Below are 21,639 nucleotides of genomic sequence, written 5' to 3'. Positions count from 1 at the left end.
GAAGACACTTTGCTATATTTAATTATAAAGTCCCCTTTACAAAAATACCTACTATCCATTTGAGGAATATACTATAGACCCGGAAACTAAACTAATCTATCATTGATTTACAGGAAGATTTGCAATCAACTAAATACTCAGTTGTTTACAAAATAAGAGATTTTCAAATACTATTTATAAGCAGTTGTACCTCAACTTAACAATTTCTACAAACTCTCCATTGGATACACCACACCCTGTCCCCACACCTCGAGAGTGCTTTTCAGTGCATCTAATTAAATAAATGAATGCCTGAAGATAGCAACAATGAATTTATATCTATTTATCTGAGCTAGAACCTCTCTTCCTTTGTACAGGTTCCAATTCAGATGAATGACTCAGATATAAATCCACCACTGCCATCTCCAGACAGCATTCTGTCTTCCTAAAAGATGCCTACTAAACTCTTCCCTTTGCTACTCCAACTTGGCAGCTGCCACTGAGCAGCAGCAGGAACAAGCAGCAAAGGAAGCAATCCCAAGTGGGGTGAGTGACTGGCTATAGCCAGAGTGCCAGAGCCAGCAAAACAATGCCTCGACTTGCTAAGCAGGGCAAGTCAGGTATCAAGTGGGTAACTTGGATAAATTGATGCTTGAAATTGAGCAAAAACACAATTTTGAGATCTGACATTTTTCTCTGGTTTTTGTGGACTTCAATAAATTTAGCACAAAAAAAGGATGGCACAGTGAGTTCATATTTCAAAAGCTCTCTCTACTTCAAATGTACAACAATGACAATAAAACCCAGAAAGGAAAACTAAGAAAACAGGTAAGCAGAAATAAATGGTAAACATTTCACAAACTCAAAACAGGAGAAAAACGCATAACAATGCTAACCACTGGCTGGTTCCTCAGAAGCAGGAAGTGCCAAATGCAAAGTACAGATGGCGAGAATGTTCTCACAAGACTGAGAAGAGAGCCAGAGCCACTGGTGAAGACCAGGCCAAAGAGGAACTGCCCTTGGCCTGAAGAGGAGGCCACCAAGTATTGTCTGCAACTACAGCTCACTACAACTCCTGGAGACTGTGGACCTAGGGAGGCAGAACCACAGCTTCAGGGTCAAAATCTGAACAAGCTGCTGGGACTAATCTGCCATGTGTCCAGACTATCACCATAAGACCCGGATGTAGATTAGGAATCCAAAATGCCAGGGGGGGGCACCCACAAAACTACTGGTCAGGGAGAAGGTGGGAGGCAGCAATGGCCGGGGTGAGGGAGAAACTAGGAAAGAGAGAGGAAGAGGAAGGTCAAGGAAGCAAAGGGAAGGGAGAAGACGAAGCATGAAGAGCAATAAACATTTTTAACTTTCACCAGATAAAAGAGCCTATGAACTAAAATTCCAAAACAGAGTAAGAAAGCATTCGCTATCAAACAAAACTTCAGAAACTGAAACAGTTCACATCAGATAAACTGCCCCAGATGAAATTAATTTTATCAGTCTAAAAGATTAGAAGATTCACTAGAAGATTTTAAAAGACCTTGCTAAAGAAGCAATAACGAAGTGAAGATAGGTGACTAGATTCCAAAATTATTTATGAAAAGGACTTGCTCATAAATTGCAAATGAGAAATGAAAGAAAGAATGATGGTGAACATAAATTCCTACATCTTGTGCTTCTGCAGGAGGATTCAGATACAAGAAGCCCGAAGGATCAAAGTTCAGTTTGGGTAATGCTGGGTTTGAGGTAGTGGTAAAACATTCAACTAGAGACGTCACAGAGAGAGAGAAAACAGAGTTGGAGTCTAGGGTTGATTAAAACCACAGAAACAGAAGTGGAAGAGAATGCCATCTTTCAGGGTAAGGGTAGAGAAAGTACAAAAAATAAAACAATTTTAAGAAGAGCCCACCAATCAAACCTTGAGTGATTCCTGTAGAGGGGACACAGAGGAGGGCCACAGAAGTAGAAAGAAAACTAGGAGATTAAAATGGCACCAAAGCCAGAGGATGAGAGTGTCTGAAAAAGGGTAATAGTGTTAAAAGATTCTGGGAAGTCAAACAGAAGAGGACTGAAAAATGTCCACTGGACTTAACATGAGAAAACTGGTGGTCACACTAGCAAGAACTCTATAGTAGAGTACTGAGGACAGAAGCAGACTGGGGTGACTCAGAGCCTTTGCGCACGCGGTCTTGTCTGCCTACCTGGCTGACTCCTTCTCATCCATCATTCTCAGCTTACATTTTACCCCTCAGCAAGACTTTCCCTGAGCACCCTATTACTGAAGGGAACCATGATTCTCTCTCAACAACTTGTTTCCCTCATAACACTTATCACAATTTGTAATTATTTATGTTTTATTTCTCTATACCCATCTCTAAAGCAGCAATCCTATCACTTCCAGTCACTCTTCTAGTTCCAGTACCTATCATAGTACCCAGCCTCCAACAGGCACTAATAAAAACTCTGCCTTCAAAGTAATAAACTTCACTTCGTTTTGTGGTGGGAGGGGACTTTTCCTCATACTTAGTATGAGAAGCAACATGCACAGTGGAAAGAGTACAACTTAGAAGTTACACATAATTTGAATCTCAGCTCCACTACTTACTAGCCCAATGATCTTTGGCAACCCGAAGATTGGCTTTATACTTGAAGCCCCAATTTTCTCAATTTAAAACAGTAACAATAATTCAATCCTTATGTAATTATGTGCTTTTCCAGTACACCATAGATTCTGAATGAGTGAGAGGCATTATTTGGAATAATCATGTCCTTTCCCTCCACTAAGGAGTCTGAATGAGGGAGGCTGTAAAAATGAGTTAAGTCATGGCCTTAGAAACACTGGAACATCAGAATAAGGTAAACTGTATATCAAATCTTTTTTTTTGTTTTTTGTTTTTTGAGACGGAGTCTAGCTCTGTCGCCCAGGCTGAAGTGCAGTGGCGCGATCTCGGCTCACTGCAAGCTCTGCTTCTCGGGTTCACGCCATTCTCCTGCCTCAGCCTCCCGAGAAGCTGGGACTACACGCACCCACCACCACGCCCGGCTAACTTTTTGTATTTTCAGTAGAGACGGGGTTTCAGTGTGTTAGCCAGGATGGTCTCGATCTCCTGACCTCATGATCCGCCCGCCTCGGCCTCCCAAAGTGCTGGGATTACGGGCGTGAGCCACCGCGCCCGGCCCTCAAATCTTTTATTAAATGTATGCTTTTTCAGTAAGATAGGACTTCTGATCCTTCCCAAATAGCTGCTTAGAGAAAAATAAATCCATGATTAGGTACTTTTTCATAACAGCAGGTACTAATTACATTGAAATACATAAGTTCCCTTTAAAACCATGTTGTATAAGTTTACCAGAAATTATAAAATAAACAAAACCAAAAAGATATATTAATACAATATTTCACTGTTTTTTTCTTAATTTAAAATTTTAGTATAAGTAAAAAGTAACTTCAGTATAAGTTATTAACAAAAAATTCAGAAAGTCTTAAGACATCTCCTTAACGTTTTATAAAAGAAAATATCCACAAGTCACTTCCCACAGATTAAAAAAAGCTGGATGGTTTTATTGAATTTAAATAGCAAGGTACATGAACATACAAATGAAGAAGTCATACATGAAGATACTGATATAAATCCTGCCCAAATATAATTTTTGCCTGACTGCTAAATAAAGTCATAGTCCATCTTGACTGGAATGACTAGTTTACCTTTAACTCCGGGTGGCTTAAACTATCAGTCCTTTAAGAAGCTTTACTGGTTTTTGACAATTTAACCTGCTGAGCTCACAGCACCCATGGGAGGGTCTTGGTTGCAAGTTTTACTTCTGATGCTGCTGACCACTAATACTGACTCCATTGATAATGGATTTCAATAACAGCCATCCACAGGTTAACACTGAGTATTACCCATAACACTGCTTTAATTAAGTTAATACATGAAGGTCACAGTTTGGTAGAAAGTTTTATTAAATTTGGCAGTGCTCACAATAATTAAAAAAAAATGGTGTTCATCTGTACAATAACTCTTTAAATTTGCCTAGAGATATAATCCAGTTTGCTCATGGATTTATGCTGCATTTCAATTTATTTTCTAAAAGGAATTCAATTTATTAGTTCCATTCCCCCAAAATACATACATTTCTAGCATTTCTAATAGATAGTTTCCTGACAGATAACCCCAACCATGCTGGGCACAGAATGGGTCTGTCTACCTGGCACAAAGAGACCCCCCGCTACAGCAAAGGAGGTTTCCACCCCCACCCCCAATTTAAATTCAAGCATTTTGATGGTGGAAAAGATTCATGCTTTGATTTGTCCATAGTTCATGTGTTAAATATTAATTTGTCTCTGAAATACTGGAATTATTTTTTCATCTTGAAAAGTAAAGACACATAAATTTCACTTTCAAACCCAAACCCTTTATGCATAGAAAACAAGCCAGAGAATATTTACACGAATATATGAAAGGGCAAAGCAAACATAGGTTTAAATGACTCTGTTAAAAAAAAAAAAAGATACCATACTACAAACACAAATCACAGCACAGTTGACACAATTTTCTATTTTTATACATATAAGGAAATCTGAGGTTATTTTATGGAAAAGCAAACAATGGCTGAATTCAGCTCATATACATATTGAATTTGGCAATGATTGTGTTTTTTAAATACACAACCTGACAGGCACTATGGTAGATAATAATGAATCAGCATGGGAGCCATTTAACATACTTCTTGATTAACTCATTGCCTGTCCAATTCGTACACAGACATGCTTACATGTCATAATCGTCATAATTCCCATCATCCCCCACTAACACTACAGCGCCTTGATTAGTCCACAACTCCCAGACGAGCCATTGCTAATGCTAAATAATTCTCTTCAGCCTCCTGCTACTATTCTGCAGGATCTCCAATTAAATATAGTATTAATGTGAACAAATACCTACCAGGAATCCCATCCTATTCCATTTTACCCAAAAATGCAGAGAAAATAATTTAGCCAAGTCAAAGATAATCAAAACACTTAAAATTGATACAGTATACTGTTTCTGCAAAATAAGTTTTTCCAAAGACAATAAAAGAAAAAAAGAAAAGGAAAAGAAATGTCTACACATCTTAAATGCTTTCTTCTCCTGGTTAGTTCTTTAATGAAAAGTCTATTGTTTTAAATTTGCATAGTAGGTACATTGTATTCTTAATCTAAAAAGATTTCTGAAAGCTAAGTTTTATAAGAAAAGTGAGCAATAGCAAGTTTTAAAGCCATTATGCCATTTTTTAAACCCTTTGATTACCTAATTACCAGACTCCCAGATTCAAAACCATATACTAAGGCAAACAATTCCTCCCTTCCCATTAAATGCAGTACTGCAGTCATTCTCCAGAGGCTTTGCCGCAAGACTTTTTGCTGTTGATAAGGAAAGTTAATATTGAAGAATGGCAACTATAAATACCTTTTGTAAGAATAAATTAAGAATCCTATAGATTTCCTATTGCAACCTAAATGTCTGGAAATATTTCTGATCTAATTAAGACCAACTGTGAAACATGGACCAGGACAGCCATCATCTTAAAATATCCTTTACTAAGAAAAGGCAGTTTAAGAAAATGTTACTGAAATATAACATTCTCAAGTACACACACACACACACACACACACAAATAAAAGGTCACCTGATACTTTTCAGTTAACACCCCAAAAAAGTTTTCGAAGCCTGACTTTAGTCATTTGCTCCTATTTGAGGATCAGTGATAGGCATCAGCTCCAAACAAGTCCATTAACAATTTTTGTGAAATTAAAAAAAAAATGTTTAATTAAGAACCTTAACTCCTTTCCAAACAGAAAAAGTTTGAAAATATTCTGAAATCATGTAAAGGCGAAAAAAAGCGTTTGAGGTTTTCACATTTAAGTTGCTTTCATCTCTATATACATCTAAGGTAAAACTGAAGATACACTGACAAAAATATAAATAACTGTATGTATATACAGAGACATGTAAATATAAAAAATGAAATAAAGATATTCTAATAATCCCATAAAATGTTAAAAAGTTTAACCCTAAGGTCTTTTATACCTTAGTCTGCATTAATGTGTTCCATTTCCATTTACCTGATCATTACCCTCCAGTTTGTTCAGCTGGAACCAACATACACTAATTACTTAGACATCACCAAGTCCTATTCGTCCTCGGTCCCTCCCCAGACAGCAGGGACATACCATCAAGGGTAGGCATAAAAAGTGATGACTGCCCTCACCTTACTGTCAATCACCCCAGAGTGCTCACAGGAAACCCCACTCAATCTCATTATAGAATCCTGAGGCTGAGACTAAAGTGCGCACCAGGGATCATCCTTTCAACAGCAGGCTGCCTGGGTAAGATGTGAGTCACAGTGAATACTTCCCTAATTTTAGGTTCTTGTTTCAACGTGGTAAAATCAGATATTTCTCATTTAAATCCAACATGACTGTACACAGACAAAGCAACAAAATATGTATAGATAGGTTCAATTTAGGAACGTAGATAGAGAATACAGTCAAAGGTTGAATGATTCTGTTGATGTACAGAATCATTTTCCTCTTTGGGAATGAAGATTCTCAACTCTTTTCATTTAACCTGATGAGATCTCATTTTTTAAAAAATATCAAAACTTATTTTAGCAGTTTGATATAAATGTGACAATATATTTTACCATTTTTGTGGAAAGACATACTAGTCTTTATACTTAAAACATTCATTTGGAGAAGTACAACAATCTTAAATTCCCAAATTCTTTGCTCTCACTATTCACCAAACTAATGAAATGGGCCCATGTGTCCATTTAGAAACTCCTAGTCACTAAAGCCATTAAACATTTCTCATTCCTTATATTTCTTATCTTCTCTGAGATACCTAAAAATCTCAGTAAATTAGAGGCAAGCAATCCTAGAATTACCTCGTCTTCTAAATCCACATAATATTCATGAGACCCTCTTTAACAACTCAAAAATCCTCCCACATCATCCCACTGCCTAAAATCTAACAAATGTATTCCATAGACCTATGTCTTCTTGCTGACTTACAATGTATTAAAATGTATTTTAATATGTTAGGCTACTCCCCATCAATTTTCCTCAGAATTATCTAGGCTATTCTTGCATATTTACTCTTTGTCAATCCCCCCCCCATTATGTTGTTATATTAGGATTTAATAGAAAATGTACAGAAAAGAGCATTTTTAAAAATCGGTTTCCCTATACAAAAACAAGAAGTCCTCATGTAAGTCCTAAAAATTTCATTTTAAATTCACATCATACAGTGTTTTATCATTTCCATTGCTTCTACGAGGTTACATTTCTTGTTGTATTTTCTACCTTATTGATATATAGGAAATTTATAGATTTATTTATATTTACTATTTAACCAACCACCAGAGATTTTTTCTGTTTCTAAAGAGTTATTCAGGGCCAGGTGCAGTGGCTCACGCCTGTAATCCCAGCACTTTGGGAAGCCGAGGAGGGTGGATCACCTGAGGTCAGTAGTTTGAGACCAGCCTGGCCAATATGGTGAAACCCCAACTCTACTAAAATACAAAACCTAGCCAGGCATGGTGGCAGGCACCTGTAATCCTAGCTACTCGGGAGGCTGAGGCATGAGAATGCTTGAACCTGTGAGGCGGAGGTTGCAATGAACCAAGATGGTGCCACTGCACTCCAGCCTGGACGACAGAGTGAGAATTTGTCTCAAAAGAAAAGGAGTTATTCAGTTCATTGTATAACTAGAAACTCAATACAATCTTCTTATTTTTGCCTTTCCTATCCACCAATTTATAGCTCTTGACTAACTGTATCACCTTGTACTTCTGGAATGCTATTTCAGAACACTTGTGGCAGAGACCTCATGAATGAGATCCTTCCCTTGCTCCTTCCACCATGTGAGGACACAGCAAGAAGGCTCCACTAAGAAACTAAGAAGGGAGCCCTCACCAGGGACAACATCTAACAGTGCCTCAATCTTGACTTACCAGCCTCCAGAACTATGAGAAATAAATTCATGTTGTTTATAAGCCACCCAGACTATGACAATCCATAACAAGCCTGAACAGACTAGGCCAGTGACCAAGAAAAAAGGGAAGGCTCAAATGTCTAAATTTAGGAATGAAAGAGGAGACATTACTACTGACCTTATAAAATAAAAATAAGAAAATACTATACCAATAAGCTAGAAACTTTGATGAAATGGACACATTTGTAGAAAGACATAAACTACAGACACTGATTAAAGAAACAGAATATCTGAAAAAACCTACAATAAGTAAAAAGGTAGATTTAACAATCAAAAACTAACCAAAGAGAAGCCCAGATTCAGATGGCTTCACTGGTGATTTCTACCAAACATTTAAAGAAAAGTTAATACCAATTCTTCCAAAAAAACTAGAAGATGAGAGAAAGCTTTCCAATTCATGAGGCCAGGATCACACTAACACCAAAACCAAGCAAAGACATCATAAGAAAACTACAGACAATATCTCTTGTAAATATGAACACAAAATTAATAAAATACTAACAAACTGAATCCAGCAATATATACAAAGGATTACACAGCATGACCAAGTGGGATTAATCTCAGGAATTCAAGGCTGGTTTAACACCCAAAAAAATCAATTAATGTAACAATACACCATATAAATAAAGGACAAAAACCACACGATCATCTCAGTAAACACAGAAAAAGCATTTGAAAAAATGCAATACCTGTTCTTGATAAAAATCCCTCAGTAAACTAGGAATAGCAATTAACTTCTTCCACCTGATAATGAAAGTCTATGAAAATACCAGAGCCTAAATCAAATTTAAGGGTGAAATGCTGAATGCTTTCCCCCTAAGATGAAGAACAAGACAAGGATGCCTCCTCTCACCTCTTCAACATTGTTCTGGAAGTTAAAGCCAGAGAAATCAGGCAAGAATATGAAATAAAAAGCATCCAGATGGAAAGAAGTAAAATTATCTCTATTCACACATGACATGATCTTATATAAAGAATCCTGGCCGGGCACAGTAGCTCATGCCTGTAATCCCAGCACTTTGGGAGGCTGAGGTGGGCAGATCACAAGGTCAGGAGTTTGAGCCCAGCCTGGTCAACGTGGTGAAACTCCACTTCTACTAAAAATACAAAAAATTAGCCGGGTGTGGTGGCAGATGCCTGTAGTCCCAGCTATTCCGGAGGCTGAAGCAGGAGAATTGCTTGAACCTGGGAGGCGGAGGTTACAGTGAGCCAAGATTGCACCATTGCACTCCAGCCTGGGCAACAGAACGAGACTCGGTCTCAAGAGAGAGAAAAAAAAAAAAAAAAAAAGAATCCTAAGGCCCAGACGCAGTGGCTCACACCTGTAATCCCAGCACTTTGGGAGGCCACAGCGGGAGGATCACTTGAGGTCAGGAGTTCGAGACCAGCCTGGCCAACATGGTGAAACCCCATCTCTACTAAAAGTACAAAAAACTTAGCTGTGCGTGGTGGCGCATGCCTGTAACCCCAGCTACGCAGGAGGCTGAGGCAGGAGAATCACTTGACCCCGGGAGGTGGAGGTTGCAGTGGGCCAAGATCATGCCACGACACTCCAGCCTGGGTGACAGAAACTCCATCTTAAAAAAAAAAAAAAAAAAACCTAAGAAATCCACTAAAAAACTATTAGAACTAATAAAAGAGTTCAGCAAGTTTACAGGAATCAAAATCATCATATGAAAATCATTTGTATTTCTACAGACTTGCAACTAATTTAAAAAATTGAAATTAAAAAACTAATTACACTTATAGTAGTATGAAACTACAAAACATTGCTGAAAGAAATCCAAGTGACCTAAATATGGAAGAATATCACATGTTCATGGATAGGAAGACTTAAAAACGTTGAGATAGCTATACACTCCAAAATGATCTACAGACACAATGCAATATCAATCAACATCCCAGCTGGTTACATTCTTGCACCAGAATTGTCTTCTCTTCATAAACTATTCTCCACAAATCTTCCCAGAGAATAATAAGCGTGCTTTCCTAGGGCCTGGAAAATGAAACATAAAAAAAAATTCATGACTTAATAAGAGGCTTAACTCCCATTTTGCTTTCTCCTGCCCTGACCAATTCCCAATGGAGTATTTTATACTGCTTCCCTGTAGCCTCATCCCCTGGATTCAGGCACATTAATCTCATCATTATAAATGAACTGTTTTCCTAGGGAAAGCCTGACTTTAAGACTGCTCTAGATCAGTCTTTATTTCTCAAAGAAATTAAGGGAATTTCCTCAACAAAGAATAGGATGTCATATTGTTTTAAGACAAACCAACAATAAGCCAACTAAATAACCTGCAAATCCTCCTTAGAAACATCTAAAGACCTAGATTAAATATAACAAACATCCTTCAAATGAAGAGCTTGGCTCACAAAAAAACTACAAGGGATGAAAAAGAAAAAGGAAGCAGGGCACAACGGCATGTGCATGTAGTCCCAGCTACTCAGGAGGCTGAAGCAGGACAATCACTTGAGCCCAGGAGTTCATGGCTGTAGTTTGCTATGATCACACCACTGCACTCCAGCCTGGGCAACAGAGTAAGGCTCTGTCTCAAAAAAAAAAAAAAAAAAAAAAAGTAATCTGAAAATCTGGCTGGGCATGGTGGCTCAAACCTGTAATCCCAGCACTTTGGGAGGCTGAGGCGGGTGGATCACTTGAGGTCAGGAGATCGAGACCAGCCTGGCCAACATGGTGAAACCCTGTCTCTACTGAAAATTCAGTAGTTTGGTGATGCATGCCTGTAAGCCCAGCTACTCGGGAGGCTGAGGCAGGAGAATCGCTTGAACCCAGGAGATGGAGGTTGCAGTGAGCTGAGATTGCGCCATTGCATTCCAGCCTGGACAACAAGAGCAAAACTCCGGCTCAAATAAATAAATAATATAAAAATGAAAATCAGTCTGCATCCACAAGAGCCAGTCTTGGAGAGTGAAGGTGGGAATCTCAATAATCTAGAAGATTGGGTTTTAACGATCAGAGAAAGGAAACAGATCCCGTGTGAGTTGGAGGTTTGAAGGAAACCCTTCTGTCTAAAGCCAGGAGGCTCAAAGATTACATTCTCAGTGAAAGGTTGTGGGGGAGGAATCAACCTACGAAATAGGATAAACCCTATGCTCGTATCTCTGTGGTTCAAAGTAAAGGAAAATGTCTCTAGATATTAGAAACCATGAGCCTATTCAACAGGTGTGTATCTGTGTGTGTGCAATCTCATTTTGTTCTTCCCATTATCTTCAAAATTTGACAATCTTTATGCCAAAAATTTAATATAAAAATTAGTCCCAGATGAGTGATACCCTGGAGGGTGTGATGGAAACAAATATACCACCTATCCTACCTGGCCAAATCCATAACCCAAACCATCTTGAAATTCAACAACAAAAGCACCAAACATAAAATCACACACCAAAATTTAAACATGCGAGGAAACAATATGTTATGAGGAAGAGTCAGGAATAGAAATAAACACCCACAAACTTGAAATAATACAATAATATGATAGATTCTTTAAATTAAATATGCTAAAAATAAATATACTAAAGGCCTCAAATCATAAGAAAAAAGATAATACATAAAAACAGGCAGATTCAAAAAGGAGCAGAAAATCAACAGCTTACTCCACAGACAGCAAACAAGACAAATGTAACCAAAGTAATCAGGCTCAGGCAATTTTCATTATCGATGCAAAAACATTAGATGAGAGGTGGTTGAGGGACAAAATATTCACAAGGATTCAAAAACTCACCCCAAAAATTATTTAATAAAAAAAAAAGAAAATGTACCATTATAATGGGAAGACCTGATGAAACCAAATGATCATACTTAGCATAACAACAGAACAATTCAACATTAAGAACCTCTTGTTATGATATTACTATTAAAAAAAATAACATTACTGGCTGGGGTACGGTGGCTCACGCCTGTAATCCTAGCACTTTGGGAGGCCAAGGCAAGAGGATCTCTTGAGCCCAGGAGTTCAAGACCAGCCTGGGAAAGATGGTGAAACCCCATCTCTACAAAAAATACAAAAATTAGCCAGGCATGGTGGCATGCACCTGTAGTCACAACTACTTGGGAAACTAAGGTGGGGGGATCGCTTGTGCCCAGGAAGTCAGGCTGCAGTGAGTTATAATCTCACCACTGCACTCCAGCCCGGGCAACTGAGAGAGACCCTGTCTCAAAAAAAAAAAAAAAAAGAAAGAACATCACTTATGAAGTAGTCTTGTCAAATATTTAATCTGAATCTATTCATGAGAAAATAATCATACAAAGCCAAAATATCTAAAAGCCAACATAATAAAAATCAAACAAAAAAAGAGGGAGAATAGGGGCACTATTTTAGATTAAGAGACTAAAGAGGTATAATAAACAAATGTAACTCATGAACCTTGATTGAACTGTGGATCAAAGAAAAATATTAAAAAGGACAACTGGGGTCAACTGGAGAAACCTGAATGTGGTAGGCATATTACATGATATTATAGAATAATGAGTTATTTTCTTAGGTTTCATAAGGTATTATAGATATGTAGAAAACCATACTTATTACTGCGAGATGAATAGTATTTACGGGTAAAATGCCACAATGTCTGTAACTTATTTACTTTTTTTTTTGAGATGGAGTCTTGCTGTGTCACCCAGGCTGGACTGCAGTGGCACGATCTCGGCTCACTGCAAGCTCCGCCTCCCGGGTTCACACCATTCTCCTGCCTCAGCCTCCCAAGTAGCTGGGACCACAGGCGCCTGCCACCACGCCTGGCTAATTTTTTGTATTTTTAGTAGAGACAGGGTTTCACCGTGTTAGCCAGGATGGTCTCGATCTCCTGCCCTCATGATCTGCCCGCCTCAGCCTCCCAAAGTGCTGGGATTACAGGCGTGAGCCACTGCGCCCGGCCTCTTTTTTTTTCTTTTTCCTGTCCAGGGGATTCTTTTTAATGCTGCTTTTTTTAATATATATATATACTTTAAGTTCTAGGGTACATGTGCACAACATGCAGGTTTGTTACATAGGTATACATGTCTCATGTTGTTTTGCTGCACCCATCAACTCGTCATTTACATTAGGTATTTCCCCTGATGCTATCCCTCCCCCATCCCCCGACCCCACGACAGGCCACAGTGTGTGATGTTCCCTGCCCTGTGTCCAAGTGTCTTCATTGTTCAATTCCCACCTATGAGTGAGAACATGCAGTGTTTTGTTTTCTGTCCCTGTGATAGTTTGCTGAGAATGATGGTTTCCAGCTTCATCCATGTCCTGTAACTTATTTTCAAATTGTTTAGCCAAAAAAAAAAAAAAAATGCACACACACAATGTACATATGGATACAGATATAAAGCAAACAAGTCAAAATGTTAACAATTGCTGAATCTAGGTGAAGGGTATACAGATACCGTTATACTGGTATATAACAGTAAACTGATACCAATATACTGGTACTACTTTTCTAATTTTTTTCATTATGTTTGAAGAAACGCTTCAGAAAAAAACATAAATGAATGACCAATAACACAAAAAAGTACTCAACATCAGTATTCATCAGGAAAATCTAAAATTAAAAACACAATGACATACTGCTTCACAACCACTTAAAAATAAAACACAAAATCAAATGGACTGAAAACACCAAGTGTTGGCAAGGACACAAAAGCACCCTGACCTAGACATTTCTGGAGGGAGTAAAATATGATACAACCATGAAGGAGAACTGTTTAGCAGCTTCTTATAAATTTAAACATGCATGTATTTATTCTAGGCATCAGCAAAATACTGTCTACCCACTGGCCAAATCTGATCCAAGGGCTGTTTTTGCACAGCTCTCAAGCTAACAATAGTTTTCACATTTTTAAAGTGTTGTTAAAACAAAACAAAACAAAAAGAAGCATATGTAACAGCGACCACAGGGGCCTGCAAAATCTAAAATATATTTGCTATCCAGACAAAAATGTATTTACTTTCAAACAAAAAAAGGTTGCCAACTCCTTATCTACCATAAGACCCAGCTACTCCACTCCTAGATATTTACCCAAAAAAAATCAAAATTATGTTCACAAAAAAGACATGCAAAAGTTATACTTATAAAAATCTTGTTCATGGTAGCTAAAAATTGGGGAAGGGGGGTAATTGGCCAGCTCATCCTAAAATTCACATGGAAGAGCGAAGGACCAAGAATACTGAAGACAATTTTGAAGAACATGTTGGAGGGAAGGGACCAACAGAGGTAAACTGCATAATCATCTCTAAAAGCCAACATTTTTCTATCACACATTAATTGTTTGCAAGTTAGCTGGCTTTCCTTCCTTGTGTGACTTATCAGTTGATATGTGCAGTATCCATTCATCTTTTTCCTTGCATAATTACCTTAAAAATTAGTTGTTTATAATAGACAATGAATAGCTTTCGCAATCAATTGTTGCAGTATTTTCCTACTGGAATAGTATTTACATTTCCACATGTGAAATTAACATACAAAGCCTATAAAGTTTTTTACTCAAGTTACATTTAAAATGCTCACCTCTTGAAAACAAACATGCAAAAATTAATACATCTGAATAGCATGGCTTTTTCATATTACTGATATTATAAAGCTGATTAGCTATGATAGTAACCTCTGTGATCATGTGCTGAGGATGCAAAAAATGCTGTTACAGGAATTCACCTTTTCAGCCTCCTTGAGACTGAAACAGAAACCACATAGCAGATTTGACCCTACTGTTGAGGTTTAAATGAAACTTTTGACATTCCCACCGTCATTATCCTGCTTTTACTTATAGTATCTTTCTAGAAATTGACTTAAAGTAGGTCATAGTAAGAGAAAGTTTTGACTGAGTGTGCAATTGCTTCCATTGTGGGGTCTGGTAAATTTTATTATAAATTATGTATCATAATCTCTGGTATATTCCCTACTGCTTTCAGCCAGAAGTGGTGAAAAGTCTCTAAAATGTAAAACTACCACATCTGCTTCAGGGAAGGTACAAATGAGAAAAACCTAACAACAATTCTTTTGAAACCACTTTTGCAAAGTCTGAAAAGTCTACCTGTAGATCAGAATACAATCATGCGCCATATGACAGCTTGGTCGGTAATGTACTGCATCTACATTTCAGCTCCAATAATGGAGCTGAAAAATTCCTATTTGCCTAGTGATGTCTTTTTTTATTTTTGTGGGTATACAGGAGGTGTATATGTTTATGGAGTACATGAAATATTTTGATACAAGCATACAATGTATAATAATCACATCAGGATAAATGGGGTAGCCATCATCTAAATCATTCATTTATTTGTGTTACAAGCATCCCAATTCTATTCCCTAAATTATTCTAAAATGTACCACAAATTACTGCAGACTGTAGTCACCCTGTTGTGCTATCAAATACAAGATCTTATTTATTCCATCTAACTATATTCTTGTACCCATTAATCATCCCCACCCCTCCGCTCCATACACCCTGCCAAGCCTCTGGTAACCATCCTTCTACTCTCTCTCTATGAGTCCAATTGTTTTCATTTTTAGCTCCCACAAATGAGTGAGTACATGCAAAACTTGTCTTTCTGTGCCTGGCTTATTTCACTTACCATGTCCTCCACCAGTTCTATCCATGCTATTGCAAATGACAAGATCTCATTCTTTTCTATGGCTGAATGGTACCGTACATATGTACATTTTCTTTATCCATTCATCTGTTGATGGATACTTAAGTTGCCTCCAAATCTTGGCTATTGTGAAAAATGCTACAATAAACATGAGAGTGCAGATATCTCCTCCATATACTGATTTCCCTGGTGCTAGGTGTACACCTAGAAGCAGATGTACATCTAGCAGCTGGATCATATGATAGTTTTAGTTTTTTGAGAAACCTCCATACTGTTCTTTATAGTGGTTGTATTAATTTACATTCCCACCAACAGCATATGAGGGTTCTTTCTCTACATCCTCGACAGTACTCGTTATGTCTTTTGGATAAAAGCCGTTTTAACCGGGGTAAGATTTTATCTCATTGTACTTTTGATTTGCATTTCCATAATGATCAATAATGTCGAGCACCTTTACATATACCTGTTTGTGATTTGTATGTCTTCTTTTGAGAAATGACTATTCAGATCTTTTGCCCCTTTTTATTTTCCTTTGGACATAGTCTCGCCTGGTCGCCCACGCTAGAGTGCAGTGGCACGATCTTGGCTCACAGCAACCTCCACCTCCCAGGTTCAAGCTTCTTGCCCCAGTCTCCAAGTAGCTGGGACTACAGATGTGTGCCACCACACGCGGCTAATTTTTGTATTTTTAGTAGAGACAGGGTTTCACCATCTTAGCCAGGCTGGTTAAACATCCATTTATTTATTCTAGGTCTCAAACTCATGACCTCAAGTGATCTGCCCGCTTGACCTCCCAAAGTGCTGGGATTACAGGTGTGAACCACCACACCTGGCCATTTTGCCCATTTTTTAATCAAATTACTAGATTTTTTTCCTATAGAGTTGTTTGAGCTCCTTATACGTTCTGGTTACTAATCCCTCATCACATGGGCAGTTTGCAAATATTTTCTCCCATTCTGTGGGTTGTCTCTTCATTTTGTTGTTTCCTTGGCTGTGTAGAAGCTTTCTAACTTGATGTGATCCCATGCCTACTGATGTCTTGATGAGCCTGATCCTCTGCAGGTCTAGGCTAATGTGTGCATTTGAGTCTTCGTTTTTACCAAAAAAGTTCGAAAAGTCAAAAATAAATGAAAAATAAAAAACTTTAAAAACAGAAAAAAGCTTATAAAATAAGGATATAAAGAAAACATTTTTGTACAGTTATACAGTGTTTGCATTTTATGCTGTTTTATTATGAAAGAGTCAAAGAGTAAACCGGGCGTGGTGGCTCACGCTTGTAATCCCAGCACGTTGGGAGGCCAAAGCAGGTGGATTACCTGAGGTCAGGAGTTCAAGACCAGCCTGGCCAACATGGTGAAACCCCGTCTCTACTAAAAATACAAAAATTAGCCGAGCGTGGTGACACATGCCTGTAATCCCAGCTACTGGAGAGGATGAGGCAGGAGAATGGCTTGAACCCGGGAGACAGAGGTTGCAGTGAGCCAAGACTGCGCCACTGCACTCTAGCTTGGCCAACAGAGCAAGACTCTGTCTCAAAAAAAAAAAAAAAAGAAAGAGTCAAAGAGTAAAGACAAAATTTAAAAGTTTATAACTTAAAAAATTTATGGTATGCTAAGGTTAATTTATTATTGAAGAAAGAAAACTATTTTTCTATAAATGTCGTGTAGCCTAAGTATACAGTGTTTATGAAGTCTATAGTAGTGACGGTAATGTCCTAGGCCTTTGATCACTCCCTGACTCACCCAGACCAGCTTCCAGTCCTGCAAGCTCCATTCACAGTAAGTGCCCTATACAAGTGTACCATTTTTTATCTTTTATACTATATTTTTACTGTACCTTTTCTGTGTTTAGATACACTTATATACACAAATACTTACCACTGTGTTACAATTGCCTACAGTATTTAGTACAGTCACGTGCTGCACAGGTTTGTAGCACAAGAGGAATAGGCTATACCATATAGGTGTGTACTAGGCTGTATTATCAAGGTTTGTGTAAGTACATTCTGTGATGGTCACACATTATTGAATTCACCTAACGATGCATTTCTCAGAACATATCCCTGTCATTAACTGATGGACCCTACCAAAGGGTCCCATTATCAAAAGTAGTATGAGACAATGAGAAACAATGCTTGCATTAGTATTCAACTACTTATATTTCATGCCATAAAGATTTAATAATTTACATTCTTTCCCCATGGGATTTTTTTCTACTCATTCATAACATTACTACTAAAAAAATCCCTGCTGTGGGCCGGGTGTGGTGGCTCAAGCCTGTAATCCCAGCACTTTGGGAGGCCGGGGCAGGCAGATCACCTAAGGTCAGGAGTTCAACACCAGCCTGGCCAACTTGGTGAAACCCTGTCTCTACAAAAATACAAAAATCAGCCAGGCATGATGGCAGGTGCTTGTAATCCCAGCTACTCCGGAGGCTGAGGCGGGAGAATCGCTTGAACCCAGGAGGCAGAGGTTGTAGTGAGGTGAGATCACACCACTGCACTCCAGCCTGGACAACAAAGCAAGACTCTGTCCCAAAAAAAAAAAAAAAAAAAAAAAAAAAAGGCCTGCTGTGTTAAAAGTACCAAATAAAAGTATATCTGCTTTATGCTAAACCTTCTTTTGTTCGTATCCAATTAGCATTAGCCTATCTTTCATTTTTGTCAAACTTTCAGCTAAACACGTTGAAGCATTTAGGAAAGGTTAAACAATTGTAGCATTCCCTTAGTGATACTGAAGTTATGCTGAGGGAAAGTGCTCTCATAAGGGAGCACTGTGTAAACATTTCATTAATCTTTGACTCAAATTTTCTCATGCTTTGCTTAAATCTACTTGGTGACCAGCAATCAGCCTGGCAATTTTTCTGTCTAAGTTTTTAAAGCTATGAAAAGAAAATACTTATGGCACATATAGAAGATACTGTGATACTGTCATTTTGCTTAACACAACAGTGAACAAGTAAACAGTTTTTAAACTTGAATGTATCTTGTGCAGGCCAAGAAAAAAAGCCTGTATGTGTCACTTTTTCTGCTTGACCCAAAATTAAGTCCTGATTTAAACAAAGCAAAAATATACTTACAGAACTAGCATCAACATCACTGTGGATGGCAACTGTCTTAATGCCCATCTTCTTGCAAGTTCTAATAACCTATTTTAAAATATATTAATGTCTATTAATAGTGATTCACACTTAAAGGGGTTTAATAAATAATTTCAGAGTAAAATGGAAAATAAGACGAAAATTCTACTCACCCGACATGCAATTTCTCCTCTATTAGCAATAAGAATTTTATCAAAAGTCTGCAGAGAGAAAAAACACATTCATTAGAAATTGTTACTTTTAAACCGATGGTTTAAGACCAAAAAACACCAAGTTTTTCCAACATCAACACTGAATATAATCCTAATAAACATTACTTCCTAGAGTAACATTAAATACTATATTACTTAGAGTAATATTAAATGTACTATAAATACTTAGGGTAATATTAAAATAGGTTATTAAATAGTATAATCGTTTACAACCAGGGAACTACAAAATTCATCTGATATGATCGGGTTCTATAATTACTTTGTTAAAGCATAGTAGGTTAATGTATTCACAATGGGGATATCTACATATTCTGTAGCCAAAAGAAAATCTTCAAATGATATTTCAGACACTAAAAGACTTTGGTCAAGCCCGGGTGCAGTGGCTCACGCCTGTAATCCCGGCACTTTGGGAGGCCAAGGCAGGTGGATCACGAGGTCAGGAGCTCGAGACCAGCCTGACCAACACGGTAAAACCCCATCTCTACTAAAAATACAAAAAGGCTGGGCACGGTGGCTCACGCCTGTAATCCAGCACTTTGGGAGGCCAAGGTGGGTGGATCACGAGGTCAGGAGATCGAGACCATCCTGACCAATATGGTGAAACCCTGTCACTACTAAAAATACAAAAAAAAAAAAGGAGCTGGGTCTAGTGGTACGCGCCTCTAATCTCAGCTACTCGGGAGGCTGAGGCAGGAGAATGGCTTGAACCCCGGAGGCGGAGACTGCAGTGAGCTGAGATCACGCCACTGCACTCCTGTCTGGTGACAAAGCGAGTCTCCGTCTCTAAATAAATAAATAAATAATTTAAATACAAAAATTAGCCGGCGTGATGGTGCATGCCTGTAATCCCAAGTGCTGGTAATCCCAAGTAATCCCAGCTACTTGGGAGGCTGAGGCAGGAATCACTTGAACCTGGGAGGCAGAGGTTGCAGTGAGCTAAAATCGTGCCACTGCACTCCAGCCTGGGTGACAGAGCAAGACTCCATCTCAAAAAATAAATAAATAAATAAACAAAAAAATCACTTTGGCCAAAATTACTTGACAATTTATTTTCTAAATTCTGGGAAATTCTAAGTGTCATGAGTTGTTTTCAAAGGGAAGTCTGATACTAAGTAAGTATAATTTATCTGCTATCTCTGTTGGGACAGGGCATATTTTCAGTAACTCAGAATAGGTACCTAATTGTGCATATATCCAAAAATGCCCAGACTAAGCAGATTACACCATTTGAATACAATGTTAAGTTTGAATAACCACCAAATTTTGAAGCAGCTGAGACCAAACAGTAGAGAAGTTGTGTATCCTGTGTTTATCTAGAGACCTAAACCCAAGTCCAGCTTTGCCACTAATGACCTATTTAACTTTAAGTAAATCAATCTCTGTAGGCCTTGATTTCCACATAAACTGGTAGCACTCAAATGGAAAGCTATTTAGTAAGGTTTTCTTCCTACTCTAAAATTGTACAAGCTAATCGTTTTTTAAAACACACCATTCCAAGTAATTTGGATGTAATACACATTAGCACACGGTAATTTCTGTATTTGTGAATTATTTTTAAGTTCAACGGAACACAGAAAAAAAGTGTCAGTTATATTTCTAAAAGAAGAGTTAGAGTTATAAATGATTTTTTAAAAAGTACTCTTATATAACCTAGAGCAGTTTGTTTGTTTGTTTGTTTTTTGAGATGGAGTCTCACTCTGTCGCCCAGGCTGGAGTGCAGTGGTACGATCTCAGCTCACTGTAACCTCCGTCTCCCAGGTTCAACATATTCTCCTGCCTCAGCCTCCTAATAGCTGGGATTACAGGTGCGCACCACCAAGCCCGGCTAATTTCTTTGTATTTTTAGTAGAGATGGGGTTTCCCCATGTTGGTCAGGCCGGCCTCGAACTCCTGACTTCAGGTGATCCGCCTGCCTCGGCCTCCCAAAGTGCTGGGATTACAAGCCTGAGCCACCACACCCGGCCTAGAGCAGTATTTTAACATACAGGAAAAAGTCCAGAATCTCAGAAGTGAAAAAAGCTTGCTAGGTCTTGGTTTAACCTTTACATCATATATGTCTTAACTCCTCCAACCCGAGCCAAGCCCCTGCCTTAAAAATAGGTAAACTTCTAATGTGATAAAACTCGAAGCCACTCAGAGCCTTGCTCACATCTCAGGTCTGAGAATGCATAATCATCTACTTTTCTGTATTTAAATGGTCATGGTAAACCCCTCTTAAACAGTAAGCATATCCTGAGAACACAATGTTTACACTTTCTTAAATGGGTTTTAAAATGTGATGTTAATATTAACTGCGAAACAGACCACATCTGATAATCACCACAAACACCACTCCTAGAAATTATATATTAAGCAATTGTTACAGCGAATACAACAAATCATGATAACACTGGAAGAATTAAGCAAGAATCCCCATTCTAATTTCTGTTCAAGCAGCAGAATGGTCATTACGAGTCAGTCTGCAGCCAAGCCACCCAGGCTGAACTCCCAACATTCTATGTTCACCTCCTGTGTGTCCTGCTATGAACAAGTCACCCTTCTTGCCTCTCATTTCCTGGTATGTAAAATAAGGGTAAAAACAGCACCTGCCACAAGAGGTTGTGAGAATGATTTGAATTAACACTCTTAAAGTGTTTAGAATAACGTCTAGCATGTAATATATACTCATTCAGCATTAGCTATGGCTACTATTCTTCACCCCTTTGGGCTACATGCCAGACT

At 38.2% G+C, this 21,639-nt stretch overlaps 1 protein-coding gene across 3 annotated transcripts in view; it reads right to left on the bottom strand.

Moving 5' to 3' along the window:
• The window catches only part of PCCA (propionyl-CoA carboxylase subunit alpha), a 446,563-nt gene that overhangs the window by 404,463 nt on the left and 20,461 nt on the right, over positions 1–21,639 (bottom strand). For all 3 annotated transcript variants that reach the window (XM_001149000.7, XM_063792625.1, XM_063792626.1), the window contains exons 3-4: positions 18,859–18,906; positions 18,686–18,754 (exon numbers count right to left, since the gene is read on the bottom strand). In XM_001149000.7, coding sequence (XP_001149000.5) covers positions 18,686–18,754; positions 18,859–18,906 — 117 coding nt within the window. The remainder of the gene's footprint in view (positions 1–18,685; positions 18,755–18,858; positions 18,907–21,639) is intronic.

This window comes from Pan troglodytes, chromosome 14, assembly GCF_028858775.2.
Source record: "Pan troglodytes isolate AG18354 chromosome 14, NHGRI_mPanTro3-v2.0_pri, whole genome shotgun sequence".
NCBI lineage: Eukaryota > Metazoa > Chordata > Mammalia > Primates > Hominidae > Pan > Pan troglodytes.
The sequence above is the reverse complement of the archived record's forward strand: the minus strand, read 5'-3'. Positions and strand labels throughout refer to the sequence as shown.